General features: G+C 53.9%; 1 protein-coding gene across 1 annotated transcript in view; it reads left to right on the forward strand.

Annotated features, from left to right (window-relative positions):
- The first annotated feature begins 4,755 nt into the window (after positions 1–4,755).
- LOC147110102 (igLON family member 5-like) overlaps positions 4,756–17,500 on the forward strand; it is a 118,300-nt gene continuing 105,555 nt past the window's right edge. Inside the window, exons 1-2 of the mRNA XM_086002463.1 lie at positions 4,756–4,784; positions 4,948–5,060. Of these exons, the coding sequence (XP_085858589.1) occupies positions 4,756–4,784; positions 4,948–5,060 (142 nt within the window). The remainder of the gene's footprint in view (positions 4,785–4,947; positions 5,061–17,500) is intronic.

Here is a 17,500-nt window from a genome sequence, read left to right on the forward strand (position 1 = left end):
TGGCTCTGGACTCCCCGACCATCGGGAACATCCTTCCTGCATCTAGTCTGTTAGAATTTTATACATTTCAATGCGATCCCCTCTCATTCTTCTAAACTCCAGCGAGTACAAGCCCAATCGACCCAATCTCTCCTCATACGTCATTCCTGCCATCCCAGGTATCAGCCTGGTGAATCTTCGCTGCACTCCTTCCATGGCAAGAACATCCTTCCTCAGATAAGGCGACCAAAACTGCACACAATACTCAAGGTGTGGTCTCACCAAGGCCCTGTACAACTGCAGCAAGACATCCTTGTTCCTGTACTCAAACCCTCTCGCTACGAAGGCCAACATACCATTTGCCTTCTTACCCGCCTGCTGCACCTGCATGCTTACCTTCAGCGACTGGTGCACAAGGACACCCAGGTCTCGTTACACTTCCCCTTCTCCCAATCTATTGCCATTCAGATAATAATCTGCGTTCCTGTTTTTGCCACCAAAGTGGATAACCTCGCATTTATTCACGTTACATTGCATCTGCCATGCTTCTGCCCAATCACCCAACCTGTCCAAATCATCCTGGAGTTTCTCGGCATCCTCCTCACAGCACACACGCCCACCCAGCTTTGTGTCGTTCTTGCCGATCTTTCAGTTCTTTACTCCCCTCAGCCCCGCCCCCCAATTTTTGCAAATCCCAGTTCTTTCTCGCGGCCCTGGAGTTGGGGGGGAGGGGTGAAGGGAACATCTGAAATTCCGCAGATTGGGGCTGAAGGGCTTCAATATCCACCCTCACCCCAATCCCGCGTGCTCAATGGGCGAGAGATGAGGTGATCCTCGACCCTGGTTTTGTTAGGGGCGGGAGGGGGAGAGAAGAGGGAAGATGAAGCCGCCACGTCCTGGCCATGAGTAATCCGGCGCCTCTCGGCCGCATTGCCCCATGTTCGGTCGCCGCCGCGGGCTCCCGCGCGGTAAAGAGCGGGGGGGGGCGGTGAAGAGGCAAGATAGCGCCTTGGGTTCCGTCCCTTTGAAAGAAGGTAAACCTTTTCCATTTTTTTTAATTAGTGGCATTAAAAATCTCACTAAGTACTTGGTTGAGTATAAAACGAGGCTTTAATCAACTGTTTCACAACCATGAGATTCTAGTTTCATCACTAGTTCCTGGTTACAGAAACGTCCTGAGCAAGCTGGGCCCACGCCCGAGTATTTATACTCCTTGGACGGCGCCACCAGCTGGCCGCCCAGTGTTAATTTCATGAGTCATTTCTTCATGATGATAAGATTCGTGACGATTAGTTCCTGGGATGTGGGCGTCGCTGGCAAGGCCAGCATTTATTGCCCATTCCTAGTTGCCCTCGAGAAGGTGGTGGTGAGCCGCCTTCTTGAACCGCTGCAGTCCGTGTGGTGAAGGTGCTCCCATGGTGCTGTTTGAAACATAGAAAAATAGGAGCAGGAGTCGGCCATTCGGCCCCTCGAGCCTGCTCCGCCATTCAATATGATCATGGCTGATCCTCTATCTCAATACCGTGTTCCCGCTCTCTCCCCATACCCCTTGATGCCTTTTGTGTCTAGAAATCTATCGATCTCCTTCTTAAATATATTGAGTGACTTGGCCTCCACAACCTTCTGTGGTAGAGAATTCCACAGGTTCACCGTCCTCTGAATGAAGAAATTTCTCCTCATCTCAGTCCTAAATGTCCTACCCCGTATCCTGAGACTGTGACCCCTCGTTCCAGACCCCCCCAGCTAGGGGAAAATCCTCCCTGCATCCAGTCTGTCTAGCCCTGTCAGAATTTTATACATTTCCACGAGATCCCCCTCTCATTCTTCTAAACTCTTGTGAATACAGGCCTAGTCGACCCAATCTCTCCTCATACGACAGGCCTGCCGTCCCAGGAACCAGTCTGGTGAACCTTCGCTGCACTCCCCCTAGGTAAGGAGACCAAAACTGCACTCAGTACTCCAGGTGTGGATTTATTGCCCATCCCTAGTCGCCCCTGGAGAAGGTGGTGGTGAGCCGCCTTCTTGAACCGCTGCAGTCCGTGTGGCGAAGGTGCTCCCACAGCGCTGTTGGGCAGGGAGTTCCGGGATTTTGACCCAGCGACGATGAAGGACCGGCCGATATATTTCCAAGTCAGGATGGTGTGTGTGTGACTTGGAGGGGAACTTGGAGGTGGTGGTGTTCCCGTGCGCCTGCTGCCCTTGTCCTTCTAGGTGGAAGAGAGGAGGTGGCGGGTTTGGGAGGTGCTGCCGAAGAAGGCGGAAAAATGAAGAGCCTCAGGCCAAGGTGTTGGGTGGCGGGGAGGAGGAGGAGGCAGCGGCGATGCCCTGGGAGGAAACGAGGGCCTACCTGGTTACCATGGGAACGGGGACGCCCACCCGACTTACAAGGTGCAGCCCCCCGACCCCCAGAAGGGTGAAGGAATCCTGGAGGCAGCGCCCTAGAATCGGCGGGGTCAAGCCCCTTGTGTGAATTGGAAAGCTAAGCTCGCGCGACCTGTGACCTTTAAAACAAGAGCGCGTGACGGGAGTAAAGGTTGGCGGGGGGTCGCCGGGATACGCGTGGCCCCTCCGGGGTTTCCGTTGGCGATGTTTCGCGTCCTCCGCTCAAAGGCCCTGCCTCGTTGCCGGGAGGTGTGACCCTCCGAGAGCCCGGAATCGGCCTACAGTTGTTCCTGGAGCTCACTCGCCCTCCATTCCTCAAACTTGACCTTTTGCGAAAGGTCACAGGCCAATTTATTTTGGGGGGGTTTGACCACGGACCTTTCTGAGATGGTTCTATCGCCTCCAACCGCCAGGGCCCACCTTCCAACGCCTGATAGTGATCGGAGACAGGAGCCCGAGAGCCGTAGAACGATGCAGCACACAGGAGGAGGCCATTCGGCCCATCGAGCCTGTGCCGGCTCTTTAAACGAGCTCTCCAATTAGTCCCACTCCCCCCTGCTCTTTCCCCACAGCCCTGTGAATTTTTCCCCTTCAAGTATTTCTCCAATTCCCCTTTTGAAAGTTACTATTGAATCTGCTCCCACCGCCCTTTCAGGCAGCGCGTTCCAGATCACAACAACTCGCTGCGTAAAAAACAATTCTCCTCATCTCCCCCTCTGGTTCTTTTACCAATTATCTTCAATCTGTGTCCTCTGGTTACCGACCCTCCTGCCACTGGAAACAGTTTCTCCTTATTTACTCCATCAAAACCCCTCATGATTTTGAACACCTCTATTAAACCTCCCCTTAACCTTCTCTGCTCTAAGGAGAACAACCCCAGCTTCTCCAGTCTCTCCATGTCACTGAAGTCCCTCATCCCTGGGACCATTCTGGTCAATCTCCCCTTAACCTTCTCTGCTCCAAGGAGAACAATCCCAGCTTCTCCAGTCTCTCCACGTCACTGAAGTCTCTCATCCCTGGGACCATTCTGGTCAATCTCCTCAACCTTCTCTGCTCTAAGGAGAACAACCCCAGCTTCTCCAGTCTCTCCACATCACTGAAGTCCCTCATCCCTGGGACCATTCTGGTCAATCTCCCCTTAACCTTCTCTGCTCTAAGGAGAACAACCCCAGCTTCTCCAGTCTCTCCACATCACTGAAGTCTCTCATCCCTGGGACCATTCTGGTCAATCTCCCCTTAACCTTCTCTGCTCTAAGGAGAACAACCCCAGCTTCTCCAGTCTCTCCACATCACTGAAGTCCCTCATCCCTGGGACCATTCTGGTCAATCTCCCCTTAACCTTCTCTGCTCTAAGGAGAACAACCCCAGCTTCTCCAGTCTCTCCACATCACTGAAGTCCCTCATCCCTGGGACCATTCTGGTCAATCTCCCCTTAACCTTCTCTGCTCTAAGGAGAACAATCCCAGCTTCTCCAGTCTCTCCACATCACTGAATTCCCTCATCCCCGGGACCATTCTGGTCAATCTCCCCTTAACCTTCTCTGCTCTAAAGAGAACAATCCCAGCTTCTCCAGTCTCTCCACATCACTGAATTCCCTCATCCCTGGGACCATTCTGGTCAATCTTCCCTTAACCTTCTCTGCTCTAAAGAGAACAATCCCAGCTTCTCCAGTCTCTCCACATCACTGAAGTCTCTCATCCCTGGGACCATTCTGGTCAATCTCCCCTTAACCTTCTCTGCTCTAAGGAGAACAATCCCAGCTTCTCCAGTCTCTCCACATCACTGAATTCCCTCATCCCTGGGACCATTCTGGTCAATCTCCCCTTAACCTTCTCTGCTCTAAGGAGAACAACCCCAGCTTCTCCAGTCTCTCCACATCACTGAAGTCTCTCATCCCTGGAACCATTCTGGTCAATCTCCTCTGCACCCTCTCCAAGGCCTTGACATCCTTCCTAAAGTGTGCGGGGCCCAGAATTGGACACAATAATCCAGCTGGGGTCCAACCAGTGATTTATAAAGGGTTTAGAAATAACTTTCATGTTTTGGCACCCTGTGCTTCTATTAATAAAGCTCAGGATCCTGTGTGCTTTTTTAACAGCCTTCTCAACTTGTCCCGCCAAGTTCAAAGACTTGTGTACGTACCCGCCCCCCAGCTTCCTGTGTCCCTGCGCCCCCTGTAAATTGTACCCCTCAGTTCATGCTGCCTCTCCTCACCCTTCCCACCAAAATGAATCACTTCACACTGCACTGCGTTAAACTGCATTTGCCGCCTGCCTGCCCATCTCGCCAGTCTGTCGATGTCCTCCTGGAGTCTGTTACGATCCTTCTCACTTGTTTTACCACATTTCCCAGTTTGGTGTTGCCTGCAAACTTTGGCATTACGCGGGAGCCACCATGGGGTCAAATGCCAGAGTTCGGCTGCCGTGAGTTGAAAGGTCATTGACCCAAGCCCTTGTGTCAAACACTTCCAACCACCTGTTTCCAAAGTTGTGACCTGAATTCGGCACGGTATCGATCACCCTTTGCATTTACTGCAAATCCTGCAGCTTACTGTCACTGATTGAAGCTTCCAGACTCCTCCTCCAGACAGCTGCTACTTGCTGAAGAGGTCCCGGTGGCTGAACGGCACCTCCCGAATCGGCCTGTACTGTTCACCATGCTCAGCCACTCCCCACCGCCCAGGGACATTGGGTCGGTCGGTAAGTCCGGGAGCTTCGAGGATTCTTGCTAGCTCTCGCCTCTCAGCCAGAAGGTCGTGGGTTTGAGCCCCCACTCCAGAGACTCGAGAACCCGTAATCCAGGCTGACATTCCTTCAGTGTCAGTACTGAGGCAGCGCCGCACTGTCGGAGGGTCAGTACTGTGGGAGCGCCACACTGTCGGAGGGGCAGTACTGAGGCAGCGCCGCACTGTCGGAGGGGCAGTACTGAGGGAGCGCCGCACTGTCGGAGGGGCAGTACTGAGGGAGCGCCGCACTGTCGGAGGGGCAGTACTGAGGCAGCGCCGCACTGTCGGAGGTGCAGTACTGAGGGAGCGTTGCACTGTCGGAGGGGCAGTATTGAGGGTGCGCCGCACTGTCGGAGGGGCAGTACTGAGGGTGCGCCGCACTGTCGGAGGGGCAGTACTGAGGGAACGCCGCACTGTCGGAGGGTCAGTACTGTGGGAGCGCCGCACTGTCGGAGGGGCAGTACTGAGGGAGCGCCGCACTGTCGGAGGGGCAGTACTGAGGGTGCGCCGCACTGCCGGAGGGTCAGTACTGAGGGTGCGCCGCACTGTCGGATGGGCAGTACTGAGGGAACACCGCACTGTCGGAGGGCCAGTACTGAGGGTGCGCCACACTGTCAGAGGGGCAGTACTGAGGGAACGCCGCACTGTCGGAGGGGCAGTACTGAGGGAGCGCCGCACTGTCGGAGGGTCAGTACTGAGGGTGCGCCGCACTGTCGGAGGGGCAGTACTGAGGGAACGCCGCACTGTCGGAGGGGCAGTACTGAGGGAGCGCCGCACTGTCGGAGGGGCAGTACTGAGGGAGCGCCGCACTGTCGGAGGGGCAGTACTGAGGGAGCGCCGCACTGTCGGAGGGGCAGTACTGAGGGAGCGCCGCACTGTCGGAGGGGCAGTACTGAGGGAGCGCGGCACTGTCGGACATTGACTAATATGAGAAATAGGAGCAGGAGTCGGCCATTCAGGCCCTCGAGCCTGCTCCGCCATTCAGTAAGATCATGGCTGATCTTCTACCTCATCTCCACTTTCCTGCACTTTCCCCATATCCCTTGATTCCCTTCATATCCAAAAATCTATCAATCTCAGTCTCAACGACTGAGCCTCCACAGCCCTCTGGGGCAGAGAATTCCAAAGATTCACCACCCTCTGAGTGAAGAAATTCCTCCTCATCTCAGTCCTCAATGGCCGAGCCCTTATTCTGAGACTGTGACCCCTGGTTCGAGACTCTCCAGCCAGGGGGAAACATCCTCCCTGCATCTACCCTGTCAAGTCCTGTAAGAATTTTTAATGTTTCAATGAGATCACCTCTCATTCTTCTAAACTCTAGAGAATATAGGCCTAGTCTACTCAATCTCTGCTCGTAGGACAATCCCCCCATCCCAGGAACCAGTCTGGTGAACCTTCGTTGCACTCCCTCTATGGCAAGTATATCCTTCCTTAGGTAAGGAGACCAAAACTGTCCACAATACTCCAGGTGTGGTCTCACCAGGGCCCTATATAATCGCAGTAAGACGTCTTTACTCTTATACTCAAATCCTCTTGTAATAAAGGCCAACATACCATTTGCAGGAGATCCTTCCTTGGGTTAGGAGACAGCTCTATATCTCACTGTTCCCCAGTGTATCCCCTCGTTATCCCGCTGTTTCCCACTCTTTCAGTGAATAAAATTCTAATGCAGATTAAACAAAGTCCACAGTTACCCACTTCCTTTCAGAGTCACGCCATCCCTTCAATAATCGCCATAAGGTACCTCGGCCGATCCCACAGCAGGTGGTGGTGTTGGACCGCACGAACTGGCTCCCAGCACACACATCGCAGAATCACACCGCACAGGAGGAGACCGTTCGGCCCATCGTGCCTTTGCCGGCTCTTTGAATGAGCTCTCCAATTAGTCCCACGCCCCCCTGCTCTTTCCCCACAGCCCTGTGAATTTTTCCCCTTCAAGTCTTTCTCCATTTCCTCTTTTGAAAGTTACTATTGAATCTGCTTCCACCGCCCTTTCAGGCAGTGCGTTCCAGATCACAACAACTCGCTGCGGAAAATGGATACTCGGGACAATCGTGCAGGTTTGGAAAGGTGATGTTCAACAACAATATCAACTTGCACTTATATAGCGCCTTTAACGTAGGGCGCTTCACAGGAGCGTTAATCAGACAAAATTTGTAAACCGAGCCACATAAGGAGACATTAGGACAGGTGACCAAAAGCTTGGTCAAAGAGGAGAGAGAGGTTTAGGGAGGGAATTCCAGAGCTCGGGGCCCAGGCGGCTGAAGGCAGGGCCGCAAATGGTGGAGTGATGGAAATCAGGGGATGCCCAAGAAGCCAGAATTGGAGGAACACAGATATCGCGGAGGGTTGTGGGGGCTGGAGGAGGTTATAGAGATAGGGAGGGTTGTAGGGGGCTGGAGGAGGTTACAGAGACAGGAAGGGGTGTACGGGCTGGAGGAGGTTACAGAGACAGGAAGGGGTGTAGGGGCTGGAGGAGGTTACAGAGAGGGAGGGTTGTAGGGGGCAGGAGGAGGTTACAGAGATAGGGAGGGTTGTAGGAGCTGGAGGAGGTTACAGAGATAGGGTTGTGGGGGCTGGAGGAGGTTACAGAGATAGGGTGGGTTGTAGGGGCTGGTGGAGGTTACAGCGATAGGGAGGGTTGTAGGGGGCTGGAGGAGGTTACAGAGAGAGGAAGGGTTGTAGGGGGCTGGAGGAGGTTACAGAGAGAGGGAGGGTTGTAGGGGGCAGGAGGAGGTTACAGAGATGGGGAGGGTTCTAGGGGGCTGGAGGAGGTTACAGAGATACGGAGGGTGGTAGGGTCTGGAGGAGGTTACAGAGATAGGGAGGGTTGTAGGAGCTGGAGGAGGTTACAGAGATAGGGTTGTGGGGGCTGGAGGAGGTTACAGAGATAGGGTGGGTTGTAGGGGCTGGTGGAGGTTACAGCGATAGGGAGGGTTGTAGGGGGCTGGAGGAGGTTACAGAGAGAGGAAGAGTTGTAGGGGCTGGAGGCGGTTACAGAGATAAGGAGGGTTGTAGGCGGCTGGAGGAGGTTACACAGAGGGAGGTGTGGTAAACCACGTTCACTATCGTATCACTGTTAGTAGTTAGCACTGTTCACCACTGTTCGTTATAACTGTATCACTGACCACTATTGTATCACGGTACGAGGTCGCCTCTTGCCACACTGCTATACCTGGGATGACCACTGCCGACTCCGCCTTGGCTCCACCCACCAGGCCAGGTATAAAGGTGAGCGACTGGCTGGTATTCCTCCTGCTTGGATCGGATCACCCACGAGAGTGGGCTCTGTTATTTAGTCAATAAAAACCTTTAGTCACCTTCGTAACTCTTCGCCTTTTATTGGAGGAATTGATAGGTATATCAGGAGGGTTGTCGGAGCTGGAGGAGGATACAAAGATAGGGAGGATTGTAGGGGGTGGAGGAGGTTACAGATGTACGGAGGGTTGTAGGGGCTGGAGGAGGTTACAGAGATAGGGTTGTAGGGGGCTGGAGGAGGTTACAGAGATAGGGAGCGTTGTCGGGGCTGGAGGAGGTTACAGAGGGAGGGTTGTAGGGGGCTGGAGGAGGTTACAGAGATGAGGGTTGTAGGGGCTGGAGGAGGTTACAGAGCTAGGGAGGGCTGTAGGGGCTGGAGGAGTTTACAGAGATAGGGTTGTAGGGGCTGGAGGAGTTTACAGAGATAGGTTTGTAGGGGCTGGAGGAGTTTACAGAGATAGGGAGGGTTGTCGGGGCTGGAGGAGGTTACAGAGATAGGGAGGGTTGTAGGGGCTGGAGGAGGTTACAGAGATAGGGAGGGTTGTAGGGGCTGCAGGAGGTTACAGAGATAGGGAGGGTTGTAGGGGCTGGAAGAGTTTACAGAGGGAGGTCTGTAGGGGCTGGAGGAGTTTACAGAGATGGGGAGGGTTGTAGGGGCTGGAGGAGGTTACAGAGATAGGGAGGGTTGCAGGGGCTGGAGGAGGTTACAGAGATAGGGAGGGTTGTTGGGGCTGGAGGAGGTTACAGAGATAGGGAGGGTTGTAGGGGCTGCAGGAGGTTACAGAGATAGGGAGGGTTGTAGGGGCTGGAAGAGTTTACAGAGGGAGGTCTGTAGGGGCTGGAGGAGCTTACAGAGATAGGGAGGGTTGTATGGGGCTGGAGGAGGTTACAGAGATAGGGAGGGTTGTAGGGGCTGGAGGAGGTAACAGAGATAGGGAGGGTTGTAGGGGCTGGAGGAGGTTTCAGAGATAGGGAGGGTTGTAGGGGGCTAGAGGAGGTTACAGAGAGCTGGGATGGTTGTAGGGGGCTGGAGGAGGTTACAGAGATAGGGAGGGTTGTAGGGGCTGAAGGAGGTTACAGAGATAGGGAGGGTTGTAGGGGCTGGAGGAGGTTACAGAGATAGGGAGGGTTGTATGGGGCTGGAGGAGGTTACAGAGATAGGGAGGGTTTGTAGTGGGCTGGAGGAGTTTACAGAGATAGGGAGCGTTGTCGGGGGCTGGAGGAGGTTACAGAGATGAGGGTTGTAGGGGCTGTAGGAGGTTACAGAGATCGGGAGGATTGTAGGGGCTGGAGGAAGTTACAGAGATAGGGAGGGTTGTAGGGGGCTAGAGGAGGTTACAGAGAACTGGTAGGGTTGTAGGTGGTTGTAGGAGGTTACAGAGATAGGGAGGGTTGTAGGGGGCTGGAGGAGGTTACAGAGATAGGGTTGTCGGGGCTGGAGGAGGTTACAGAGATAGGGAGGGTTGTAGGTGCTGGAGGAGGTTACAGAGATAGGGAGGTTTGTAGGGGGCTGTAGGAGGTTACAGAAATAGGGAGGGTTGTAATGGGCTGGAGGAGGTTACAGAGATTGGGAGTGTTGTTGGGGCTGGAGGAGGTTACAGAGATAGGGAGGGTTGTAGGGGCTGGAGGAGGTTGCAGAGATAGGGAGGGTTGTCGGGGGCTGGAGGAGGTTACAGAGAACAGGTAGGGTTGTAGGTGGCTGGAGGAGGTTACAGAGATAGGGAGGGTTGTAGGGGCTGGAGGAGGTTACAGAGATAGGGGGTGCCGGAGGAGGTTACAGAGATAGGGAGGGTTGTAGGGGCTGGAAGAGTTTACAGAGGGAGGTCTGTAGGGGCTGGAGGAGCTTACAGAGATAGGGAGGGTTGTATGGGGCTGGAGGAGGTTACAGAGATAGGGAGGGTTGTAGGGGCTGGAGGAGGTAACAGAGATAGGGAGGGTTGTAGGGGCTGGAGGAGGTTTCAGAGATAGGGAGGGTTGTAGGGGGCTAGAGGAGGTTACAGAGAGCTGGGATGGTTGTAGGGGGCTGGAGGAGGTTACAGAGATAGGGAGGGTTGTAGGGGCTGAAGGAGGTTACAGAGATAGGGAGGGTTGTAGGGGCTGGAGGAGGTTACAGAGATAGGGAGGGTTGTAGGGGGCTGGAGGAGGTTACAGAGATAGGGAGGGTTGTAGGGGCTGAAGGAGGTTACAGAGATAGGGAGGGTTGTAGGGGCTGGAGGAGGTTACAGAGATAGGGAGCGTTGTCGGGGGCTGGAGGAGGTTACAGAGATGAGGGTTGTAGGGGCTGTAGGAGGTTACAGAGATCGGGAGGATTGTAGGGGCTGGAGGAAGTTACAGAGATAGGGAGGGTTGTAGGGGGCTAGAGGAGGTTACAGAGAACTGGTAGGGTTGTAGGTGGCTGTAGGAGGTTACAGAGATCGGGAGGATTGTAGGGGCTGGAGGAGGTTACAGAGATAGGGAGGGTTGTAGGGGGCTGGAGGAGGTTACAGAGATAGGGTTGTCGGGGCTGGAGGAGGTTACAGAGATAGGGAGGGTTGTAGGGGGCTGGAGGAGGTTACAGAGATAGGGTTGTCGGGGCTGGAGGAGGTTACAGAGATAGGGAGGGTTGTAGGGGCTGGAGGAGGTTACAGAGATAGGGAGGTTTGTAGGGGGCTGTAGGAGGTTACAGAGATAGGGAGGGTTGTAGGGGGCTGGAGGAGGTTACAGAGATAGGGAGGGTTGTAGGGGGCTGGAGGAGGTTACAGAGATAGGGAGGGTTGTAGGGGGCTGGAGGAGGTTACAGAGATAGGGAGGGTTGTAGGGGGCTGGAGGAGGTTACAGAGATAGGGAGGGTTGTAGGGGCTGGAGGAGGTTACAGAGATAGGGAGGGTTGTAGGGGGCTGGAGGAGGTTACAGAGATAGGGAGGGGGGCGAGGAGGCCGCCGCGGTCAAGGGCAGGAGGATCCAACCCGACATCGCGGCCTCGGTCCAAGAGAATCGACTGAAGTTGGGTTCTCTTCCAGCGCGACAGGCTCATTCCAATAACCCCAACGGAGACCGCCTAAAAGCATTAAACCGTGAATCTCTCAAAAAAAAGCTGGAGTGACAGCAGATGCCTCACGGCCTCCGCTCAGGCACGCGTTCCTGACAAGTCATTTCATCGCAAGAGGAACTGTTCCCAGATGTGAGCTTCTCACTGCAGACGTGACTCCTGGGAGACGCACCATCAATGGGCCCCACCACTGAGAATTCATGGCCATAATTACTTCAACATCGCTTGTCATCTGCAAGCTCTGCTCTCCCCCCCAGTGGAGTTTCAAGTCTTGGTTGTTAATATTTCAACGAAAATAGTTACACTTGGATGCTCTCATTCTAATGATCTCCTTCTCACTTCTGTATCTAACCCGTGCTGTACCTGCCCTGGGAGTGTTTGATGGGACAGTGTAGAGGGAGCTTTACTCTGTATCTAACCCGTGCTGTACCTGCCCTGGGAGTGTTTGATGGGGACAGTGTAGAGGGAGCTTTACTCTGTATCTAACCCGTGCTGTACCTGCCCTGGGAGTGTTTGATGGGACAGTGTAGAGGGAGCTTTACTCTGTATCTAACCCCGTGCTGTACCTGCCCTGGGAGTGTTTGATGGGACAGTGTAGAGGGAGCTTTACTCTGTATCTAACCCGTGCTGTACCTGCCCTGGGAGTGTTTGATGGGGACAGTGTAGAGGGAGCTTTACTCTGTATCTAACCCGTGCTGTACCTGCCCTGGGAGTGTTTGATGGGACAGTGTAGAGGGAGCTTTACTCTGTATCTAACCCCGTGCTGTACCTGCCCTGGGAGTGTTTGATGGGACAGTGTAGAGGGAGCTTTACTCTGTATCTAACCCCGTGCTGTACCTGCCCTGGGAGTGTTTGATGGGACAGTGTAGAGGGAGCTTTACTCTGTATCTAACCCCGTGCTGTACCTGCCCTGGGAGTGTTTGATGGGACAGTGTAGAGGGAGCTTTACTCTGTATCTAACCCCGTGCTGTACCTGCCCTGGGAGTGTTTGATGGGACAGTGTAGAGGGAGCTTTACTCTGTATCTAACCCCGTGCTGTACCTGCCCTGGGAGTGTTTGATGGGACAGTGTAGAGGGAGCTTTACTCTGTATCTAACCCCGTGCTGTACCTGCCCTGGGAGTGTTTGATGGGACATTGTAGAGGGAGCTTTACTCTGTATGTAACCCGTGCTGTACCTGCCCTGGGAGTGTTTGATGGGACAGTGTAGAGGGAGCTTTACTCTGTATCTAACCCATGCTGTACCTGCCCTGGGAGTGTTTGATGGGACAGTGTAGAGGGAGCTTTACTCTGTATCTAACCTGTGCTGTACCTGCCCTGGGAGTGTTTGATGGGACAGTGCAGAGGGAGCTTTACTCTGTATCTACCCCGTGCTGTAACTGCCCTGGGAGTGTTTGATGGGACAGTGTAGAGGGAGCTTCACTCTGTATCTAACCCGTGCTGTACCTGTCCTGGGAGTGTTTGATGGGACAGTGTAGAGGGAGCTTTACTCTGTATCTAACCCGTGCTGTACCTGCCCTGGGAGTGTTTGATGGGACAGTGTAGAGGGAGCTTTACTCTGTATCTAACCTGTGCTGTACCTGCCCTGGGAGTGTTTGATGGGACAGTGCAGAGGGAGCTTTACTCTGTATCTACCCCGTGCTGTAACTGCCCTGGGAGTGTTTGATGGGACAGTGTAGAGGGAGCTTCACTCTGTATCTAACCCGTGCTGTACCTGCCCTGGGAGTGTTTGATGGGACAGTGTAGAGGGAGCTTTACTCTCAATCTTACCCGTACTGTACCTGCCCTGGGAGTGTTTGATGGGACAGTGTAGAGGGAGCTTTACTCTGTATTTAACCCGAGCTGTACCTGCCCTGGGAGTGTTTGATGGGACAATGCAGAGGGAGCTTTACTCTGTATCTAACTCGTGCTGTACCTGCCCTGGGAGTGTTTGATGGGACAGTGTAGAGGGAGCTTTACTCTGTATCTAACCCGTGCTGTACCTGCCCTGGGAGTGTTTGATGGCGACAGTGTAGAGGGAGCTTTACTCTGTATCTAACCCGTGCTGTACCTGCCCTGGGAGTGTTTGATGCGACAGTGTCGAGGGAGCTTTACTCTGTATCTAACCCATGCTTTACCTGCCCTGGGAGTGTTTGATGGGACAGTGTAGAGGGAGCTTTACTCTGTATCTAACCCGTGCTGTCCCTACCCTGGGAGTGTTTGATGGGACAGTGTAGAGGGAGCTTTACTCTGTATCTAACCCGTGCTGTACCTGCCCTGGGAGTGTTTGATGGGTCAGTGTAGAGGGAGCTTCACTCTGTATCTAACCCGTGCTGTACCTGCCCTGGGAGTGTTTGATGGGACAGTGTAGAGTGAGCTTTACTCTGTATCTAACCCATACTGTACCTGCCCTGGGAGTGTTTGATGGGACAGTGTAGAGGGAGCTTTACTCTGTATCTAACCCCGTGCTGTACCTGCCCTGGGAGTGTTTGATGGGACAGTGTAGAGTGAGCTTTACTCTGTATCTAACCCGTGCTGTACCTGCCCTGGGAGTGCCTGATGGGACAGTGTAGAGGGAGCTTTACTCTGTATCTAACCCGTGCTGCACCTGCCCTGGGAGTGTTTGATGGGACAGTGTAGAGGGAGCTTTACTCTGTATCTAACCCGTGCTGTACCTGCCCTGGGAGTGTTTGATGGGACAGTGTAGAGGGAGCTTTACTCTGTATCTAACCCCGTGCTGTACCTGCCCTGGGAGTGTTTGATGGGGACAGTGTAGAGGGAGCTTTACTCTGTATCTAACCCCGTGCTGTACCTGCCCTGGGAGTGTTTGACGGGACAGTGTAGAGGGAGCTTTACTCTGTAACTAACCCGTGCTGTACCTGCCCTGGGAGTGTTTGACGGGACAGTGTAGAGGGAGCTTTACTCTGTATCTAACCCGTGCTGTACCTGTCCTGGGAGTGTTTGATGGGACAGTGTAGAGGGAGCTTTACTCTGTATCTAACCCGTGCTGTACCTGCCCTGGGAGTGTTTGATGGGACAGTGTACAGGGAGCTTTACTCTGTATCTAACCCGTGCTGTACCTACCCTGGGAGTGTTTGATGGGACAGTGTAGAGGGAGCTTTACTCTGTATCTAACCCGTGCTGTACCTGCCCTGGGAGTGTTTGATGGGACAGTGTAGAGGGAGCTTTACTCTGTATCTAACCCGTGCTGTACCTGTCCTGGGAGTGTTTGATGGGACAGTATAGTGGGAGCTTTACTCTGTATCTAACCCGTGCTGTCCCTGCCCTGGGAGTGTGTGATGGGACAGTGTAGAGGGAGCTTTACTCTGTATCTAACCCGTGCTGTCCCTGCCCTGGGAGTGTGTGATGGGACAGTGTAGAGGGAGCTTTACTCTGTATCTAACCCGTGCTGTACCTGTCCTGGGAGTGTTTGATGGGACAGTGTAGAGGGAGCTTTACTCTGTATCTAACCCCGTGCTGTACCTGCCCTGGGAGTGTTTGATGGGACAGTGTAGAGGGAGCTTTACTCTGTATCTAACCCGTGCTGTACCTGCCCTGGGAGTGTTTGATGGGACAGTGTAGAGGGAGCTTTACTCTGTATCTAACCCGTGCTGTACCTGCCCTGGGAGTGTTTGACAGGGCAGAAATATCAGCACATAAGCTGTCAGGGATAAAAATAACGAGGAAACCATTTATGCAGCATAAGCCCTTTTCAATTATTAATTAAAATTTGGATTTGTTTGTGGAGTGAAAGCCGCTGCCTTGGGACTGAGTGCGAGGAGGTTAAAGCTGTCTCCTTTTAATAAGTGTTTAAGCTCCTTTGACAATGCTGAGAAGTTGTCCTGTCGGAACACGAAGGGATCAATATTGAGCGTAGCGTTCGATATTTCATCTCAAGAGACTGCCCGCCCTCGATGGGTTTCACTCCGCTTCCCGCATCTCTTTTTCCGCAGTGTTGATTGGAGTCCAGCTCCCCTCCTCTCTCCAGGCTCCTGCTGCGAGTCCAGGGAACGTCGCCAAGGAGGTTTAACTCCACTCCCCCCCTCCGACCCCATCAACATCCTGGGGGTCCCCATTGACCAGAAACTTAACTAGACCAGCCACATAAATACTGTGGCCACAAGAGCAGGTCAGAGGCTGGGTATTCTGCGGCGAGTGTCTCACCTCCTGACTCCCCAAAGCCTTTCCACCATCTACAAGACACAAGTCAGGAGAGTGATGGAATACTCTCCACTGGCCTGGATGAGTGCAGCTCCAACAACACTCAAGAAGCTCGACACCATCCAGGACAAAGCAGCTCGCTTGATCGGCACCCCATCCACCACCTTAAACATTCACTCCCTCCACCACCGGCGCACCGTGGCTGCAGTGTCGACCATCTACAAGATGCACTGCAGCAACTCGCCAAGGCTTCTTCGGCAGCACCTCCCAAACCCGCCACCTCTACCACCTAGAAGGACAAGGGCAGCAGGCGCATGGGAACACCACCACCTCCAAGTTCCCCTCCGAGTCACACACACCATCCTGACTTGGAAATATATCGGCCGATCCTTCATCGTCGCTGGGTCAAAATCCTGGAACTCCCTCCCTAACAGCACTGTGGGAGCACCTTCACCACACGGACTGCAGCGGTTCAAGAAGGCGGCTCACCACCACCTTCTCGAGGGCAATTAGGGATGGGCAATAAATGCCGGCCTTGCCAGCTCCCCCCCACATCCCGAGAGTGAAAAGTAAATCAACTCAGGCTTTTCATCGCTGAATGAATTTGGCCACCTTCGGTCACGTGACTCACAAGATCCTGGACACAGCCTCCCAGGATGTGAGAACGAGTCTCGTTATTTTGAAGCTTCGCTTGTCATGGGTTGGCTTGGGGGTGGGGTCCACTTTGATGAGGCGCACTCAGCATACGCCTGAGTGACCTCTGGCCAAATGGACCTTGAGTCTGGCTGCCCTTTGAGATACTCCAGCAGTTTTCGAAGCCTGAAGTCTCAGGGGCAACTCAAGATCATTGAAGGCATCGGACCAGACAGAATGAAGGTATCTTTAGTCATGGGATTTGATCCTTGATATTGATTGGTCCAAAAGTCAATAGCCAGCGCATGCCCCTTGTAGATTCACCGTTAAAATATCCATCTTTCTTCCAGATTTCTCAACAAAGGTTTCTGCTATGCGGTTCTATCGAACCATGTACGTTTATAGGAGAAGACCATTCAGCGCATCGTGTCTGTGCTAGCTCGTTCATAGGGCAGTCCAAAATCTAACCCCGTTGCCCCGCTCTCTCCCCATAGCCCTGTATCAATCCCCAAACCAATCCCACTGCCCCGCACTCTCCCCATAGCCCTGTATCAATCCCCAAACCAATCCCACTGCCCCGCACTCTCCCCACAGCCCTGTATCAATCCCCAAACCAATCCCACTGCCCCGCTCTCTCCCCATAGCCCTGTATCAATCCCAAACTAATCCCACTGCCCCGCTCTCTCCCCATGGCCCTGTATCAATCCCCAAACCAATCCCACTGCCCCGCTCTCTCCCCATAGCCCTGTATCAATCCCCAAACCAATCCCACTGCCCCGCTCTCTCCCCATAGCCCTGTATCAATCCCCAAACTAATTCCACTGCCCCGCTCTCTCCCCATAGCCCTGTATCAATCCCGAAACCAATCCCACTGCCCGCACTCTCCCCATAGCCCTGTATCAATCCCCAAACCAATCCCACTGCCCCGCTCTCTCCCCATAGCCCTGTATCAATCCCCAAACCAATCCCACTGCGCCGCTCTCTCCCCATAGCCCTGTATCAATCCCCAAACCAATCCCACTGCCCCGCTCTCTCCCCATAGCCCTGTATAAATCCCCAAACCAATCCCACTGCCCCGCTCTCTCCCCATAGCCCTGTATCAATCCCCAAACTAATCCCACTGCCCTGCTCTCTCCCCATAGCCCTGTATCAATCCCCAAACCAATCCCGCTGCCCCGCTCTCTCCTCATAGCCCTGTATCAATCCCCAAACCAATCCCACTGCCCCGCTCTCTCCCCATAGCCCTGTATCAATCCCCAAACCAATCCCGCTGCCCCGCTCTCTCCCCATAGCCCTGTATCAATCCCCAAACCAATCCCGCTGCCCTGCTCTCTCCCCATAGCCCTGTATCAATCCA

This window comes from Somniosus microcephalus, chromosome 12 (assembly GCF_052327205.1).
Source record: "Somniosus microcephalus isolate GS21.2 chromosome 12, FLI_Smic_1.0, whole genome shotgun sequence".
NCBI classification, from domain to species: Eukaryota; Metazoa; Chordata; class Chondrichthyes; order Squaliformes; family Somniosidae; genus Somniosus; species Somniosus microcephalus.